The following is a 15906-nucleotide window of genomic DNA, read 5'->3' on the forward strand; positions in this document are numbered from 1 at the left end:
TAATAAAGGAATAATAATTGATGAGTCGACTTCGGTAAAGCATATGGCTCGAAGGATTTCTAATCATGATGAAGAGGAGCAAAATAAAATGATTTTGGATTACCTAGAAGATGTGAAAAAGACTCTTCTTTCAAATTTAAATCATTATGCAAAATCATATTCCTCAATGCGTAGTGAGGCTAGTGAAGATATGCACGAAGCCCAACAAATTGAAGAAGAAAAACCAGCAAATACGCTGAAAAGGGCTGAAGAACTTTTGGCAAAGCTAAGAGACAAAGCTTAGTGGATAAAAGCACTATCAGCAGTAATACCAACAGTGGATGTACTGTTCAGTGAGATAAGCACTACCAACAGTGAATGTACTGTTTAGGCCCCACATAAGGGACTCTTTTTACTATTCCTAGATGCCTTTTTCTATCTATAAATAAGGGCATTTTATTTTGTTAAGAGGCAGGTTTTAGAAACCAACTCTTCTCTCTACTTTCTCTCTCTCTCCTTTGTAAAGTTTGAAGTGTTTGTGAGTTTGCCGGACTTTGGCCGGAAAATAAAAGTGTGCTGTTTGTTCCTAAGGTAATCTCTCTTAATTATCTTTCTTATTTCTTTAATAATCTCCTATTTAAACCGTGACTATGTCCGGCTAAAGACTTATATTTATGCCAGATAACTAACTTCAATTCTATATCTACCATGAAAGATCTAGACTTTATCTAAATATGCATAAATTCATATATAATTCTTTGACTTGGTTTCGAGATGGTGGTACAGTCAGATTCAATACAACAAGTTAATGGCTTTGTCTAAGTGACTCCGTCTAGCCAGTCGTGGTCTTAGCCCGCAAAATGAGTTAAAAGGGCGTGTCATACCCGGTTAGAACTGCTAGACACATGGGCTCATTAACAATACGTATTTGAATCTGGACAGACCCCTTGCTTGGGTAAAAGGATTAGATCCTTCCATACAGTCATTAAATTATTTAAGAATTTATATGTGTTTCGATTTGAATTATTCTCATGTTTCAGATGCTAACAAGCTAGATTGAAGATGACCGTACGGATTACCGCCCGTCTTCTGAAATCCTGTTTCGTTTAACATCCGAAACATGAGAATAATTCGAATCGAAACACATACAAATTGCATTAGTTTGGTGTAAACACCTATACGGGTAAGTTTTGTCGGTGTTCTTTTTTTTATATATACAGCTGGGAATAATGAAAGTCGGGTCATGAAAAGCCCAAAAGAGAAGAAGTAAGAAAACATGAGCAAAACCAGAAGAGAAGAAAGAAAATGGCGGCAATAGTATGTTATGGTCCTCTAATCGACCTCTCTAAAGCAGCAGCTCACATCGACGAGTACGTCCAACTCCTCGTTTTTGTTCACAATATCACCCCAATTCAGGTACTCTCTCTTTTTCTCTGTATCTAATGGCTTAATTAGGTACTTTCAGTTCAGCATATATATAATTTTGCAGTACAAGCTATGGAGAAAAGGTGGAGCAGAGGTCGTAAGGACCGACATACAGGTCGCTGACGATACCCGTCCATTTTTTCCTGTTGCAATATGGAACAAGCAATTGGCCTCCACATTTGTTGCTGGAGATATCATTTTGCTTCAAAGTAAGTTTTTTGGGGAATTGAAATATTTATCGACGGTTATGTTATTGTTTTTCGTTTATCACGAGCTGTGGAATGTTATAGTTTTAAAATATTTCAACCCAATATATTTATAGTTTAATTCTAAATTGTGAGTGACTCATGACTGATGCCATATGTGGCATTCATATTCTATAACTCAACAGGAATACAGATGGGATTTAAATTTCAGAAATTAAATCATAAGATCTTATAAGCGTGAACGGGCAATAGGCAGGTTTTCTTTAGTACTACTCCCTTTGTCCCGATTTATATGGCAGAGTTCGAGATTCAAACTTCTACATTTTGACCGTGATTACAGAAATACAAACTTTAAATTTTTTGAAATAAAAATTTATATATTTGTAAACTATGTAAAAAGAGTACTATACATCACAATGATTAACAACTTAAAATATTTAGAAGACATTAAACTTTTACAGTCAAAGAAAAACTTGGTTTACCCTCGAAATTCCAATTGTGCTACATAAATTGGGACAAAGCGTATATGACTGTTGACTTTGAATTATTGAACTTCCTTGTTGTCTTCTCTTTTCATTTGTCTATTTCTTGTTGATGTTCCAAGAGCCCATGGAAAATAACAAGTTTCAGTTTGAATTTATATGTAAACAGCTTCTCAAACATAGTATGCAGCATAGAATTTGCTTGTGGTGTAATAGTGCTCACTGCTCAGTCATTGCCTCAAAAGTCTTTCTAAATTCATTATCTCATATAGCTGTCTCATCCTCCCCCGTCTCACTTCCATGGAATCTGTTATGCTTGTATTGTTGATCAGGTTAACATATTAATCAACATTATTAAAAACTGTTGAATATGTGAGTTTGTGTGCTCTAAACTTTAGTTTTCAAATAATGATGTTGCTCCAATCTTCAGGTAATGCATATAACTTTTTCAATTTCAGATGTTAAGATTACAAGAGTTAGCGGATTAATTGAGGCTAGAACTGTACATTGCTCAACTTTGCAATGTATAGTCCATTCATACAAGTCAATTGCTTCTAAAGGTACTCTCTTCTCTCTTTCTCTCTTTCTCTCTTTTTCTCTACAACTAGTAAGGTTCTTCGATACATTATCTTTGGTAGATATGATCAAGCTTTGGAGTATCATAAATACATGACTAGATCAATTGTTGTAAAGGGTGACTAGAATTGAAAAAGAAGTCCTTAATGTCTGCCTAGCATTTACTGATTTCCAGGGGGCAGAGCCCAAGAAGATTGCATGTTTAGATGCTAAATATGTGTAATCTTCTCTGAATAATTGGGTGATGCCACTAAATTAACCTTCAGGAGGCTAGTATATTGAGTTACAAACTGATGAAACAAACATAAATCGAACACCTGTTTCTCCTACGATATCTTTTATTTTGAACACCATTTCTATCTTCATGATATAATACTTTATATTGAAAGTCTTTGTTTTCCCTCTCTTTCTTTCTTTCTTGCAGATGATAAAGAAGTGCACTTTTCCTTTTTTCGTTGAACCTCTTTGGAACCCATTTATAATGTGATATGCCAATGAACTTTTGTTCCTTGCATATTAGAGTGCAGTTGACCAACATGCTAACTATTGATTACAATAAATTGATCGTATTTCCTTTATTCTTTTTCTTTTTTGCAGTACCGTGATGTTATATGCATGTAAATTGTTAAACTTGTTAAAAATGATAACAATCAAGTTCCCAGTCCTTCCTAGACTGAGAATAGCATAGCCTCAAGGTGTTGGTTCAGTTACTCAGAGAATGGATCCCTCCTTGTCTAATCAGCAGTTTCGCTACGTTCTTCATCGATGCGAGAACCGAGATATCCGTTGCCGAGAGTCATTTTTGTTTAAAGAGCAGCACGCGTCCCACGCACGATCCGCGAACGGGGCGCGAGGGGAGGGCTGTCAATTTTAGTATTCCTTGGCGCTTTCCGCGCCGGGGTTCGTTGGCCCCCAAAACGAGCGCGCAAGTTGGGGACGGGTCTAGAAAAGGGAGTTTTCTAGAAAAAAAGGTTGAGATTTAACAAGAAGAACCCATAACCAATAAAACATGCTTTCAGCCATAAAAAATACTCAATAAAGAAATTTATTTCTCTAATCAGCTACTTTTAACCTCTTACAAACTTCTCATCAACCGTAAATGTGTAATCTTGGGAAATCACACCCTCAATCTGTAGACTGTAGTAACAGGAAGCTTATCTATTAGCTAATGTTATCTTTCTTGCTAACATGAAAAGAAAAAACTTATATGCAGCTTCATCATTAGCCTTTCTCCAAATAGATTAGTCTAAAGTTTTATATAGTTCAACCAAATAATTGTTGAGTGCGAATCAGACTCCTCTTGTAGTAAGGTTGCCACCGGATTGCTATACTTCTAGGGAGGTTTGAAAAATTAGTCTTCGACTCCCATGTGGCACCACCAAAACATGTTGGACAGCAAATTTGATTTAGCCATGCTTCACTTGTCATGAGTGCCTGAAATAAATTAATTTCTGCTCTGATGAGACTTCACGTACTTAAAAACTTTATATTTTGTCTCAACATTAGTTCTTCACAAGCATAAAGAAGCGAAATATAAGAATGGGATCAAAAAGATTTCATTAGGCTTATACTGTTTGTTTAGTGTTTTTTTTTTTCAATATCTGTAGTTCGGCTGAGATTAGACCAGTCTGCTCCTGACCTGGGCTAAGATATTGACTTAACGTCTTTGCAGGTGTGGACGATCTGATGCGCAGCTGTCGAATTGGGACGGCGTCAAAGGATAAGCTTCAGAAAATTGTTACATTGCTGCAGCAGGGAGCTGCTGTTGAATTGAAAAACCATCAAGTATGTATCCTCTTTCTCTTGGAACTGCTGTTGTAAATTTGAAATCGCATAGACTTGAGTAGAGACTAGGAGTCCACTGATCAAGCACCCTTTTCTCCTTCTCAAATTTCTTACTTCCCCATGCCCAATCACTTGGCTGAGATGTAGGAGGTTTCAATTCTTCTCTTAATTAGTTTCCACAGTTGATGAAGTCCAAATTTGGATGTATTTATGTTGCAAAATGATTTATTTGTAGACTATCTTGTCCTCGGTTATGTATTTCAGGCTGCGTTGTCATATCAAACCCCACCCCACTTGGCTCAAGCCGAAGAGTTATAGTTCTTAAGATTTGGATATCCTAGTACACTGTTGCACCTGCTAGAAACAGTTTTGCACCAACTTATAAGTGCCTTTCGTTCTTATTTAATTAATGAATTGTTTTCTGATACTATAGAAAACAAAACAATTTGGCAAGCAGATTTAGTTGATGAATTAATTTGAGTGAATACTTGGACCTCCGCTCTAGTTTACTGGAACTAAATGGATCTCCCCTATAGTTTGAGAATTATCTTAAAACTCCTCTAGTAGAAACTTTCCATGCCTTTACTGGGACCACTAAAAGCAATGATTTGATTAAAAAGTTTTTTTAATTTGTTGCTCCTATTTTACCCTCAATTATTATTGTATTACCTAGGAAATAATGGAAATATCAGTTTGGATAATTTTCTTTATTTTAGCTTTTACAAAGTTCAAGATTAGGATTTGAGTTTAATATTTAAGACCTTGTTGGGTTTCTGTAGAAGATGCAATACAATAATTTGTCCCAGTTGTGCTGAAATTAAAACCACCAACTTTTACTGGTAAAGAGGATATGTTATTTGTCAAAATAAGGAAGGTCTAAGTACTCTATCATTGTTTGATGGAAGAAAGCTATGACTTTTATTTCTTATTACTGATTTTCAAAAATAGTATTTCAAGATTGATTGGTATCCGTGTGATAGTGATAAGAGCATACCCGTGTATTGCTTCACATCTGTTGTCAAATGACTCCAGTTAAAAGGGTATTTATCAATTGACTTGCTTTATGACATATAATAATGAATGCTGGCCTCACGGATTTGCAATGGAAGCAGGCATCTATTAATTGGAAAGTGCATGAAGAGACGAAATCTCAGGATTGCATCTCTCTTAAATATTTATCTGATCTTCCTGATTCCTGCAAGGCAACCATATATGCATCTGTTGGTGAATTATTTCTGCCAATTACCTGGAGACATCTTCCTGAATCTGATGTTGGAAGCATGTTCATTAGCAAAAGGCTATATGTACACTCAGATTGCAATGTGGCTGATGATCTGATTACTGCTGGCTGCCATCTATGCGGTACTCCTTTGAGTGATGAATCTAGGTAAGAGGAAAATCTGAACCAGTCCTCTTTCCATTTGTATATGCCTATAATATGTCTATTAACATTTAGTAACTGCGAAATCATTGTGGTTTCAACAGTTCAGGCAGTATTAAAAAAGCCTCATCACTCTATTGTCAGGAGAGCTCCAATCACCTTCATGCAGTGAGCATGATATATCGACCTTTCATGGTAAGAGTTTTTCTTTCAACTGGTAACATTCTTTTTCTTGTAAATTAGCTCCAGAAAACCCCGTCACCATTACTACTTATATTGCATTTTTCATTCCAAGCCATGGGATTTGGCACCTGAAGTTTTTATGTCCATGTTGGTACTAAAACTTCACAACTCTAGTTGACACAAGTATCAAGATATTTTTCAAACTCATTGACATTGTGTTCACTCAACTATAATGATGGGTGTGTGAGATATTTACTTTCAGAGCAGAAATTATCGTAAGTTCCATAAGGTGCACCCAACCGATTATTTGTTAGTTTATCGTTGTTTATTTGGAGACTTTTTAAGGTACTATTTCAATTTTGCAGCTTTATGTGTGGGATGATTCAATGCATGTTCCACTTCTTGTTAAAAACAAGGCAGCTGAAATGTTGTTTGGAAACATCAGAGCTGAAGATGTGTTCTCTTGTTACAAAAGGCAGGATAGAACCAATCATGCTTCAAATTTAGTCTCCAGAAGGCAGGGCATGGCTGAAAGTACGGTGCTTAAACATAGTGTTGCTGGGGAAGGTGTTTCAGTCACTGACACATCACGCACCAATGAGGGCAAGGAATTGAAAGAAAAAAATAAATTTGATGTAAGACCAAATTTCTATTTGGTTTGGTTAATTTTGTTGAAGTTGCTACTGCAACAGGAGAATAACAGTCCTTTGAAATTTAAAGTTATTATTAATGCAACAAGAGATTGCGAATGTGGGAGGTACGAGATGATCTCTGTTTCTCTGCCGTCCTTTATATCTGATGTCAATCAAGTATAGGAGTTCTTTTTATCTATAAATGTTTCAAATATCAATGTTCTCAGAAGAATTCATGTGTTTTTCATAAACTCATAATTGGGAATTCTTTTTCTGGACTCCTTGAGTGAAGAATATACCATCTTGAATAATATCCCTATAAATGCTTCTGCATAGTTCGTTCTGTCTAAAGGATGCTTCTTCTAAAGACAAAATTGATTTTGAGTAATGTTCTCCTGGGGAGGAAAGGTTGGGTTGAGCTGGGTGCGTTCGTTTCTGCTGTATTCAGGTGCTATGTTTTACCCAAGCCAGACCCGCATCATGTAAAGGAAAAATGTCATTGTGATTGTGATGTAGTATGGTTACTTCACCTGTTCTCTTTAGAAGTTTTATAATCCTGTCAGCTACTTATATGCTAATAGAAAAAGAAAAGAACTATTTGTTGAGTAATATGAGTTTGCGATAGGCTCAAATGAAGTGACAAATTTAGTGAGGATTCGATGACTCTAATTTATTTGGGATTGAGGCGAAGTTATCAGGGTGCAATATGCTTGCACATATAAATTCATTTTGTGGCTAAAGGCTTAGGTGAGTGGACGTTCTCCAGTCCAGGCCACAAGATGGTCAAACATGCTGTTTCAAAAAGCATTTCAATCCTTTACATAAACTAAAGACGTTTGTACCAGAACTTCGATTTTGAATTTTCCTAAACACGAGAAAATCATTTAAGTTTTGGGTCTGAAAAAGATGAGCTACGGTGAAAACTAGAACAAGGTATATGAACTTGGTCAAGTTTCTCGGAGTGACAGACTGCTAAAAAAGACGAATTGCAACGAAGGGGTTGTACCTAAAAATGAAGACATGGGTGGTCTCATATTATTTGAACTAGTTTAAGAAGCTACTCCTACAGCAACAACAAAACTTTATTATTTGTCTAAAAGCTGGCTGATGACTTTTCACATTCAAAAGAGCTTTAGATTCCAAGTTTCCAACTATAGTTTGCTGCACAATGAAATGAAATAGAGTACGAGGTTAAGTAAACCTCTTTTATAAGTACAAGAACGTAAAAACAAACTCAAGGTATGAAAGTGTTAAAAGCCATCAGGCCATGATGGAGTTATTTTGGACTTCTCTACATGGTTACTAATAGAACGTTTTTTAAGAAGAAGAAAAAAGATAGTTCTGAAGCCACATCACAAGTTCAATCACCGCACACATTATTTGCCTTCTTTTCTGCTAATGATAATGATAATATCCAGGTTACAAGCCAAGTAAAGCGGAAACTGAAGGCCAACAGTACTCAAAATGCTACATGAAGTCATGAACCCTCAGCTATTAGTTGAAGACAAAATCCAGAGCGACCTGAATGCCATCAATGTTCAGTTGCTGCACCAGCCAAGGTATCAACAGCTGCAGATCCTTGTGCTTCTTCCAAAAGCTTCATTTGCCGTTCTGCATGCTCCCTCTCACAAGCACTGATACCCATAATTATATCTAGCATCGTACCAGTTGTGCCAAAGAATACAAGGGGTGCCAAAGATTTCCGTTTAATACCCACCGGAATTGCAAGCAGTGCACCAGCTACAGAAAAAACCCATGTCCCCAGAGCACTGCAGTAATTTAAATATCAGACCAGAAAGTTCCGGACTAGAATAAATAAGACAAGCAACATGACCCATATATAGGCAATCATGATTATACCAAGTTCATTAGAACAAAGTATAGCATGAATTCAATTTCTCTCATGACAAATACAAACATTCACATTCAGAATTTGTGGTATCCCATGCATTGCCTGATTGCCAGGAGGTAAGCTCAAAGCACTAGTCGAGGAAAATCATTTGTCTTAGAACCCAAAATAACATAACTGTTTCAATACCATCTCCAAGTTTAAGCTTTAATACCCATCTCAAGAAGAAAAAAAACACACATGTATTAGGAGCACGAATTTCAAATTCTCTGCATAATAGATACATAAAGACATTCATGAATATTGAATTTTCCATTGTTGATTTTGGGAATGCCATGACAGAGTAATATAATATCTGCATGATACGAATGAGAAATTACGTCACCGCTGCAATTCTCATGGAGATCAAATATATTCCAATTTGTTACCCTTTTCCTTCAAAAAATTTACCTGGGAGAAAAAATCATCACACAAGCTCCCAAGGCCTGAAAAATCTTAGACATGTTCTGGACTAGAGAACTTCTAATACTTCCTATTTAATTTCTTTTTTGTAAAATGTTATCAAAAATATGTTGGCATGAGATTATTTTAAACCAAGAAACATTGTCAATGAGGATTCATATAGCCTACCCCAACTTGTTTAGAATTGAGGGAAAGTTGTTCTTATTGTTCAGAGCTAAAGAATACTTAAAAATGAGAAAGGTAGAAGAACATGACCGTTGTAGCTTGAAGTTGTCTGAAAACTCCAAGACGAAATAGAAACACTGAATTCAATCAAAGAAGAAATACTTCAAATGACAAGATCAAAGTGACTCATTTTATACAGTGTGATAACCAGAAGCTCGTGAAAGTTTATTTGCAAAGAACATACACCAGATAGAAAAGCAAAGACGTCCACAATTTATAAAAATAGAAGGAAGCAAATAGCAATTTTAGAAGATGAAGCACATAATCAGTGCCATGAAAAGTCGACCAAACAAGGTGTGGATAAATATCATCCATCATACTGCTTTCTCATAATTTTCCTGTTCACATTTCACCTGTACGATACTGCCATCATATGCGGTACAAGGCATGATGACCCTAAAAGGAACTAGAAAGGCAATGAAAGGGGTGTGGCACTACATATTATTTTATTTTTTTGATGACAAGGGAAACCATAGCCGCTACCCTTTGGGTGCGCACAGAGTAAAACCTCCGCTCCTATGCAATAGCTTGCAAACTANTTTCTCATAACTTTCCTGTTCACATTTCACCTGTACGATACTGCTATCATATGCAGTACAAGGCATGATGACCCTAAAAGGAACTAGAAAGGCAATGAAAGGGGTGTGGCACTACATATTATTTTATTTTTTTGATGACAAGGGAAACCGTAGCCGCTACCCTTTGGGTGCGCACAGGGTAAAACCTCCGCTCCTATGTAATAGCTTGCAAACCACATAGGAGAGGTAACCCGCACTAGGCAAGCTCGGTGCGACGAGCTCGACCCAGAAGGCAAACCCCTTGCTTTCGCTGGCAAGGGGTTCCGAACTTGAGACCTCCAACATGGAAGTCCCAAGCCCAAACCACTGGGCCACCCCGAGCCCGAAGGGTGTGGCACTACTTATTATACTGACACCATTATTCCCACCCTTGCCTTCAACGTTGTTCCAATCTTCCTATTGAACAAAAGCATTTATATATGGTACTACCTCCACTCTATCAAACATGACGTGCTTTGACTCACACAGTTATTAAGAGTGAAATGTTTGCCTAAAACGAGTGCTTAAGCTTCAAAGGTTTGCAATATTCAAAAAGTGAAGACTCACATGAAATACTCTAGTTAATATTTGTTTATTGTTGGAGGACAAAAATTCGATTCAAGGAAATAGATCAAATCTTTTTGACAGACAAAGAAGGGAAAAGAGATAAGAGGGAGTAACTCAATCACTCTGTAATACTATATCATCCCCAAATTAAGCAAGGTTCCACTTCCGCTAATTCTAAGGTAAGAAAATAAGACACTGCCCTTTGAGACACCCTCAACATTTGTTTAAGCCACTTGAAACAAATTGCCTAATTATTTTGCTTCTACTGGTATTTCAGTACTGGACTTGGGATCTTAGAAGCTCGGTTGATTGTCTACCTGCACTTTCACCAGGGTTTGTAATCCTCTCACCTATTTTCCCTTTCAAAGAAGAAGAAAAAAGTCCTGGACTTCATCCTCTTCATTTCAACGTCATTGAAAGGTATTGCAATTTTGGCTTAAGGGGTTGTTTGGTATGTGGGATAAGATGATATTTATACCGTCAACGAAATGCAGCACTAAATTTATCCCATACTTAATCATGGGTATCCTACCTTATCCAACCCAACTTGGGATTATTTTATACCAACTCCGAGGTGGGATAATTCCAGAATAATTTAGTCTGCGTACCAGGACCCTTAGTGACAAATTAAATGTTCAATTATTGTGGATTTAATTACCGTTTTGATTCAAAAGTAATTTTTTGAGACGATGAAGATTGAAATCCAAATGATGAAACTATTAACCATTTTCCCTTTTGTTAATTTGACATCCTCAACAAGAAGGAAAAAAAAATTGGCATCCTCAAAAATTTGATTGGTTCTTTGAAAGGAGAAGCATAGAACGTTTCAACCTAAAATTTCTTTCCTAATATCCTAACAGACGAAAAAATATTCTGCCTATAGATTCAGAAATTTTTTGAGATAAAAAATGTCTACTTTTGTCAAATAAAGGGATAGGTAAAGATGATGTTGATGAAGATAAAGGAAACTAACTTGGAGACTGAGCACTCTGACAGTTGTTTTACTTCTTCTTGAGCAGCCATTTTTTCTCTGCTACCATAAAAATTGAACCTCTACAGTGACGATCTCCTCTTCAAACCTGTTTGACATTCATAGGTTATGACCCGCCCCGATGAATACCGACTCATGTGGTGCAATGGGCCGATTTGCAAAATAACCCATTTTACGAAAATTGCAGCCCAATCCATGTAATTTTTCCATGGGCAAATTACAGAAACCACATACTTTTAAAGCAAAATTACAATATATCCCTTAAAAGTTTATAATTGCAGAAATCTCTCAAAGGGATACAATAATATAAGCATTGATACATTAATTTGATGTGCGAGATACATTAATCGTTCAGTAAGATACATTACATTTTATACATGATACACTAATCTGATGTACATTTTATACATGATATACTAATCTGATACGCGAGATATATTAATCTGATGCGCGAGATACACTAACCTGATGCACGAAAATGAGGGATTTTGGAGATTTGTAAAACTTATAGGGGATAATGGTGATAAGTAAACTAAAATGTGGGATTTTTGTAAATTTTCCATTTATAAAACTTAGCCAACTTTCATAAGACACAAGAATTCCGAGACTATGATCGAAATCTCAGAAACACACTTTAATTAAACTAAAGTCCTATTACCCTCTTGAATCCATTTTTTTGTAATTTTGTACACCTTTTTGGGTTACGTGACATCCAAATATCTCCCACGCGCCTCAACTACGTGGTGTCACGGAGTATGCTACATAATCCAAAAGGTGTATAAAATTACAAAAACAAAAAATGAGTTCATGAGGGTAATAAGACTTAGTTTAGTTAAGGTGTGTTTCTGAAATTTCGATCATAGTCTAAGAGTACTTGTGCTTTATCCCTATTATCATCTAAAAATATTATTTATTTATTTATTAAAAAGTGAATTAATTTCAGTTATCTTTGATTTTCCTTTAGCCATAAAAGTGGTTATTTGTCAAAATCATGTGGTTCCCGGCCCTTGTGACTTGTGAGTGGAAATTGAAGTTTTTGCACCGATTGTCACTATTTTTGAATGATTTTTAATTTTTTCTCTCAAATATAATGACCTAAAAAAAATTAATAAAATTTTGTGGGTCAAAATGTTTTTATCTAAACTTATGCTTCATCTAACATAAGTTCTTTGAAAATTAAGTTACCCAATATAAGTGGTATAGTATCTAGTTCATTTAGCATAAGTTTACAAAACTCTTTCCTCACATGACATAGGTTTTGTAGGAATAAATTATGCCTAATACGACATAACTTGTGAATTCTAAAACTAAATTTTTATCTCACTCGGCATAAGTTTTAAGAGCTAAGTTATGTTCATTATTGCATAACTTGTGGATTCTAAACTTTTGTCTTGATAAGCATAAATTATATATGAATTAAGCCGCATAAACTTATTATGCCTTTTAAGGCATAACTTTTGTTATGTTATAGTACGAAAATATAAACTACATTGTTTATTTTAGGCGGAATGACCTGGAAGACCCTTGTACTTGACTCCGTTTGTCAGTTGGACCCTCCTACTCACCACTTTATCAACTAGACCATTAAACTCGTTGAAACATAACATGTAAAATCCATTTTTTGACTTGTCATTCTATGTGGCATTTTTGTCCAAAGTGCATGTGATGCACATATTTTGGGTGCGTGAGGGGGTACTGTAAAGGCGATGACAACCACTTTTGACCTTTATAACAATCATCTTCTTCCCCAATTATTTCAACACCATTGTTGATCAAATTTTGATTTCCTTATAAACTTCCACCCGATTTTTCTTCTCCAATAATCTCCCTCCACAAAACCTTCTTCTTCTACTTAATCTTCTGATCAAGCCCGTAAAAGAAAAATGATTTTTTTTGCAATTTCATCAAACAACTNAATCATCTTCTTCCCCAATTATTTCAACATCATTGTTGATCAAATTTTGATTTCCTTATAAACTTCCACCCGATTTTTCTTCTCCAATAATTTCCCTCTACAAAACCTTCTTCTTCTACTTAATCTTCTGATCAAGCCCGTAATTTCAGTGTTCTTTCATATATATATATATATATATATATATATATTCAATTCCATCAAACACCAAGAAAAGAAAAGAAAAATGATTTTTTTTGCAATTTCATCAAACAACTGAACAAAAATTTATCATTCTCCATTTTCATTAAACACACAAAAAAGGATTTAAGTTTTTTCTAATTTCATTAAACACCCTAAAAAAATAAAAATAAAATCTCCGATCTCACTACATCCCGAAAAGAATTTATTTTTCAATTTCATCAAACACTCAAAAAAGAAAAACTCTCCAAAATTAAAGATCACACGATAATTACTACAAAATTGTTAAATTCTAAAATCTAACATACGCAAGAATTGAAGGCGATTGAGTGATTTCCATAATACCCATTACACTAAACAAAAAGTAAAATTTTTTACACCCCTTAAAACTAACTATTGCACTAACATACAGATCCAGATCTAAAAACAATGAATAAGAATATAGAATTAATAAAAATCATGAAAAACTATTTAAAAAGAAAATTGAGTTGCAATCAAACTATGAAGCTTTAATCAAATGAAAGTTTCACTTAATTATCTAGTAACAAGCTCTTTCGATCATAGTTTTACCATCAAAATAACACATGAAAATAGAGGATTCATAAGTTAACCACTAACCGGATTCTTCATATTCATTTGCAAAGGAAAGAAAAAAGTTAAATAAAAAAAATGTACCAACAAGATCCTTTCTTGTTTCAACAAAGAGCTGAAGTGGAATAGGGTCTTTTAGACTTTTAACATATAATTTTCTATGTGGCATTTATTAATGACGTGGAAATTAATGTGTATTTAGTTGTATTCCATGCACCAATGAGTCATCCATATAAGGGTTTAAAATGTCATGTTTCAATGGGTTTAAGGGTTTAGTTGACAAAATGGTGAGTAGGAAGGTCCAACTGACAAACGGGGACAAGTACAAAGGTCTCCCAGGTCATTTCGCCTTTATTTTACTATGTCAAGGGCTATATTCAGTCATTTATTTTTTACTTGTCAAAGAACAAAAAATAAATAATTTGAAGACAAAAATTTAAGGACCGGCCAAAAGTTGAAAATTTTGTGGGTCCATTATTGAAATGAAATAGCCTAACAGTGAAGCATAAAGAGGACACCTGTAATTGGCGGTTAATAATATTTGAATGGAATCGTTGCAACCAGTAACTCCTCTCAAACTCCTATATAAGCATTTGGAAACCACCCAAACCGTCTGTAAGACATTTCATTTGGTCGTTTTCATTGAGATTTAGAGCAAATTGAACTTCTCTTAATTAATTCAATTCTTCTGAGATCACTAGTTTTAATTAATGGCGTCCCTTGCTTCCCGCTTGCAGCACTCTGTCACTCCCAATGCCCTCAGATCCTATCTCGCTGAGTTTCTCTCCACTTTCTTTTTCGTCTTTGCCGCTGCAGGCGCTGCCATGTCCACCAGTAATTTCTTCTTTTAGTATAAGTTAATTCTACAATTTTCCCTTAGTCTACTTTAAGTGTGTTGTGTAACTTGTGTAATGTGATCACAGGGAAAATGGTGCCTGATGCGACATCAGATCCATCTAGCCTAGTGGCAATTGCAGTTGCAAATGCATTTGCTTTGTCCGTCGCTGTGTATATATCAGCCAATATCTCTGGAGGACACGTGAATCCCGCTGTCACGTTTGGAATGGCTGTAGGAGGCCATATAAGTATTCCCATGTCTATATTCTACTGGATTTCTCAAATGATTGGTTCTGTCACCGCTTGCCTTCTTCTCAAATTCACTAATCAGGTTAGTTGATTTCCGTACCTTTCAATTTCGAGAAATTTCCCTGCCTTTTTATCCCTGTTAAATGTCGCACATTGGTTGAGATCTGGCGCAATTCTCAATGATGAGTTGAACTTTTGCAATTGAGTTAGGTCGAATACTCGTTTATTCAATTAGCCAAACTAATTTCATTCCAATGACTTTTCCTTTACTTGTGTTGCCAAATGGAATAAACTGGAGAATTTCCTGTTTGTGTATGCTGGATTAGTGGAAGAACAAACATTCTGTAATTTACTGAATCCCATGATCAAAAACAGACATAAATATGAACTCATTTTCCTTTAATTTGCTGATAATTAAAGGTACGCTGATTTTCTCTCATTGCAGCAAGTTCCAACACATGGAATTCCACAAGAGATGACTGGTTTTGGAGCAGCAGTACTCGAAGGCGTGATGACATTTGGTCTAGTGTACACAGTTTATGCAGCTGCTGATCCTAGGAGGTGCGTCCACGCAGCAATTGGGCCGTTGGCAATTGGCCTGATGCTGGGAGCAAACGTCATGGCTTCAGGGCCATTTACTGGGGGATCAATGAACCCTGCTTACTCATTTGGCTCTGCTGTTGTTAAAGGGAGCTTCAGGAATCAAGCAGTGTACTGGATTGGACCTTTCATTGGTGCAGCTATAGCAGGACTTGTGTATGATAATGTGGTCTTCCCTTTACAAGTGACTGAGTCTTTGAGGGGAATAGGTGGTGGAATTGTTACTGTTTAAGTGCT

The 15906-nt window shown here is 35.8% G+C and overlaps 3 protein-coding genes across 4 annotated transcripts; 2 read left to right on the forward strand and 1 right to left on the reverse strand.

Annotated features, from left to right (window-relative positions):
- The first annotated feature begins 1220 nt into the window (after positions 1–1220).
- Positions 1221–6920, forward strand: LOC125860794 (uncharacterized). 2 transcript variants are annotated; one of them, XM_049540813.1, is made up of 7 exons: positions 1221–1395; positions 1469–1613; positions 2551–2652; positions 4341–4453; positions 5566–5840; positions 5939–6029; positions 6383–6920. In XM_049540813.1, exons 1-7 carry the CDS (start codon positions 1285–1287, stop codon positions 6830–6832), a joined length of 1287 nt encoding a protein of 428 aa, XP_049396770.1. In that variant the 5' UTR covers positions 1221–1284; the 3' UTR covers positions 6833–6920. The 2 variants fall into 2 exon arrangements, with proteins under 2 accessions (XP_049396770.1, XP_049396771.1); XM_049540814.1 differs by having other exon boundaries at positions 1232–1395; positions 1469–1519.
- Positions 6921–7789: 869 nt separating this feature from the next.
- Positions 7790–11452, reverse strand: LOC125860820 (uncharacterized). Its single transcript, XM_049540846.1, has 2 exons — positions 11283–11452; positions 7790–8418 (listed from the first exon to the last, which is right to left on the reverse strand). The coding sequence occupies exons 1-2, from the start codon at positions 11330–11332 to the stop codon at positions 8181–8183; spliced, it is 288 nt and encodes a 95-aa protein (XP_049396803.1). The 5' UTR covers positions 11333–11452; the 3' UTR covers positions 7790–8180.
- Positions 11453–14657: 3205 nt separating this feature from the next.
- On the forward strand, positions 14658–15906 carry LOC125859430 (probable aquaporin TIP5-1). Its single transcript, XM_049539181.1, has 3 exons — positions 14658–14817; positions 14907–15151; positions 15515–15906. The coding sequence occupies exons 1-3, from the start codon at positions 14694–14696 to the stop codon at positions 15899–15901; spliced, it is 756 nt and encodes a 251-aa protein (XP_049395138.1). The 5' UTR covers positions 14658–14693; the 3' UTR covers positions 15902–15906.

This window comes from Solanum stenotomum, chromosome 3, assembly GCF_019186545.1.
Source record: "Solanum stenotomum isolate F172 chromosome 3, ASM1918654v1, whole genome shotgun sequence".
NCBI classification, from domain to species: domain Eukaryota; kingdom Viridiplantae; phylum Streptophyta; class Magnoliopsida; order Solanales; family Solanaceae; genus Solanum; species Solanum stenotomum.

Excerpts from the sequence above, each read along its gene's own strand:
- LOC125859430 (XM_049539181.1), top strand. The coding sequence starts at position 14,694 with ATGGCGTCCCTTGCTTCCCGCTTGCAGCACTCTGTCACTCCCAATGCC. Across the intron at positions 14,818-14,906 it reads AGGCGCTGCCATGTCCACCA|GGAAAATGGTGCCTGATGCG; the intron begins GTAATTTCTTCT and ends ATGTGATCACAG. Across the intron at positions 15,152-15,514 it reads TTCTCAAATTCACTAATCAG|CAAGTTCCAACACATGGAAT; the intron begins GTTAGTTGATTT and ends CTCTCATTGCAG.
- LOC125860794 (XM_049540813.1), top strand. The coding sequence starts at position 1,285 with ATGGCGGCAATAGTATGTTATGGTCCTCTAATCGACCTCTCTAAAGCA. Across the intron at positions 4,454-5,565 it reads TTGAATTGAAAAACCATCAA|GCATCTATTAATTGGAAAGT; the intron begins GTATGTATCCTC and ends CAATGGAAGCAG. Across the intron at positions 6,030-6,382 it reads TGATATATCGACCTTTCATG|CTTTATGTGTGGGATGATTC; the intron begins GTAAGAGTTTTT and ends TCAATTTTGCAG.
- LOC125860820 (XM_049540846.1), bottom strand. The coding sequence starts at position 11,332 with ATGGCTGCTCAAGAAGAAGTAAAACAACTGTCAGAGTGCTCAGTCTCC. Across the intron at positions 8,419-11,282 it reads TCAGAGTGCTCAGTCTCCAA|TGCTCTGGGGACATGGGTTT; the intron begins GTTAGTTTCCTT and ends AAATTACTGCAG.